The sequence below is a fragment of the Gavialis gangeticus genome, unplaced genomic scaffold, assembly GCF_001723915.1.
Source record: "Gavialis gangeticus isolate Ggan-Ray unplaced genomic scaffold, GavGan_comp1, whole genome shotgun sequence".
Lineage (NCBI taxonomy): Eukaryota > Metazoa > Chordata > Crocodylia > Gavialidae > Gavialis > Gavialis gangeticus.
In genome coordinates, this window is record NW_017729025.1 from 13770992 (window position 1) to 13773147 (window position 2156).

The 2156-nt window shown below is 46.6% G+C and overlaps 1 protein-coding gene across 1 annotated transcript in view; it reads right to left on the reverse strand.

Moving 5' to 3' along the window:
- The window catches only part of TMEM260 (transmembrane protein 260), a gene marked incomplete at its 5' end in the record, with an annotated part of 61250 nt that overhangs the window by 14651 nt on the left and 44443 nt on the right, over nt 1-2156 (reverse strand). The window contains 2 exons of the mRNA XM_019519888.1: nt 969-1140; nt 1736-1908. Of these exons, the coding sequence (XP_019375433.1) occupies nt 969-1140; nt 1736-1908 (345 nt within the window). The remainder of the gene's footprint in view (nt 1-968; nt 1141-1735; nt 1909-2156) is intronic.

The window sequence follows — 2156 nt, forward strand, 5'->3', positions numbered from 1 at the left end:
TCCTCCCCAAATATTGGGAGGGAGGAGGGTAGCAAGAAGAGGAGGGTGCATGTAGAGAGGTAACATCTCATTGCAGTCAAGATGGTCTTGGAACAAGGGGAGACGGAAGGAGGAACCAGTCTTGCACAACAAACAGACATCTGCAGCGCACTGCAAGGCTGTAATTAAGGTCCCCATCCCAGAGCCCTTCTGCAAGAGTAGGAATTGCCAAGGATGCTTTGAAGGCTCGCTGTCTCAGGAAGTCTCACTAAGCACAGCATCCGACTCATCAGAGGCATTGGTACAACAGTTGGAGCAACCCAGCCCATCCAGGTCATTCCCTACGAACAGGTTCAGCCCATAAGGAAACTCGGGCAAGAGTGCACAGTCAGAGCTAAGAGCAGACATCTTGCCATACCCCCACACTGCACAGCACGTTCTCTTCAGAAAATGTATCTTCACTCCTTGCACAGACACATGCACAGAGTATACCAGCGCTTTCTCCATATTTTAGAGGGGTGAGGAGGGAACTCTTCCTTTTTTCAGATTCACAGATTCTCTGTATCATTCTTTCTTCACTTCTCTTTCACACCTTCAGATTCACGTTGGGGTATAACCTTTGACCCTGAAATCCAGCTGCCTGGGATGCCATCCTGTGGGTACACATGCTCCATTTTAAGCTGAGCCCAACAGTAATAAAAAACAAGTGAAACCTGGTGCTGATGCCCAGTGGGCTCCTCTCCAAAACCTTTCAAAAAATAAGAGAGCCTCGAGGCTTTGAACACATTTTCCAAGTCACGCCCAAGCTCTTCAGTCCCTGAATTTTCAATTAAGCCCTGAACTGCAGGAGACCTTTATAAAAGAAATGTTAAAAATAGCATCCTCACCCATCAGAAGAATGAAAAATATTTAAGTGATAAATAAGGGAATAACTGAATGTTTCTACTGCAAAGCTAGTGATGGCCTCTTACAGTTATTTGCTTACCTACCTCTTGATCCACTAGTGTCACATCAGGCCGCATTCCCTCGCAGTAGTGAACGTAACGGAGGGAGTTCCCTGGCAAGTCTCCTCTGAGCAAGACTATTGCGTCAGGTGGCATGGAGGACAGAAGGTTTCTTGCAAACTTTTCGACTACCTCGTTGCGGCTTTGGTCACAAAGGCTAAACGGGAAAAGATCAAAGCAAAAATTCCTCGGACTTTTGCAACACATTTAGATTACCAAAACCGTTTGATCTGATATGAAGTCATAAATGAAACTAGCATCTGGTCCTCATACAGTTCTTTTCAGCCACACGTCTCAAAATGCCATGCAAAATTGAGCACGCTGTTCTCTGCATTTGACAGACCAAGAAATCAGGCTACTACAGTTAAGGGCTCAAAGAGCCTTGGGGCCACAAGACAGGGAAGTGTTTCCCTAGACTGAAATTGGAGAGGGGGGCTGGGGGAATGACACCCACACTTCAGAAAGTCTCTGATGTGTTGTAGATGAGGCCCAAGGCAATACTGCCTCCAAGTTCATCTCAGTATATAACCTTCAACCTTGAAATCCAGCTCCCAGGACTTTCACCCCCTTACTACACCCTCCTCACTCACATCAGGAGTCCCCCTCGGCTCTGTCCCCAAATTACTGGCCTTTTGGATGTATAAGAGGCTTGCCAATTTGAGAAGCGTGGGGAGGGTTAAACAGAATCCTCCCTGCCTTCTGCAACAGGCCTGCGAGTTGACATCAATAAGCATTTCTGGTGTATTTGTTACCTGTAACTGGCATAAATTTGACAAGTAACAAGGGCGGTAGCAGAAAGCCACTCCACACACTGCAGCACGCGGCTGTTCTCAAGCGCTGTATTTCCAATAGAGATAAGCGAGGCCAGCCCCAGCCCTGCTAGCACGGCAACGGCTGCATTGCTTTGCATCCAAAAACGTTCTACCTAAGGAACAATGTACACAGAAAATGGATCTAACTGGCAGGCAGATCATAAATATGTATTTGTTTATGGCAGGGCCCTCGGCGCTTTCTAGACTTTCAGGACAGGACGGGCTCTGCTCTGAGGAGCTAACAGTTTAAGGACAGACAGAGATTAAGGATGAGGAACAAACAAGGATTTTTACATTTTTTTTTAAAATACAAGTCACACCCCACTTTAAAAGCATGCATTTCAAGGCACCACTGCACTCC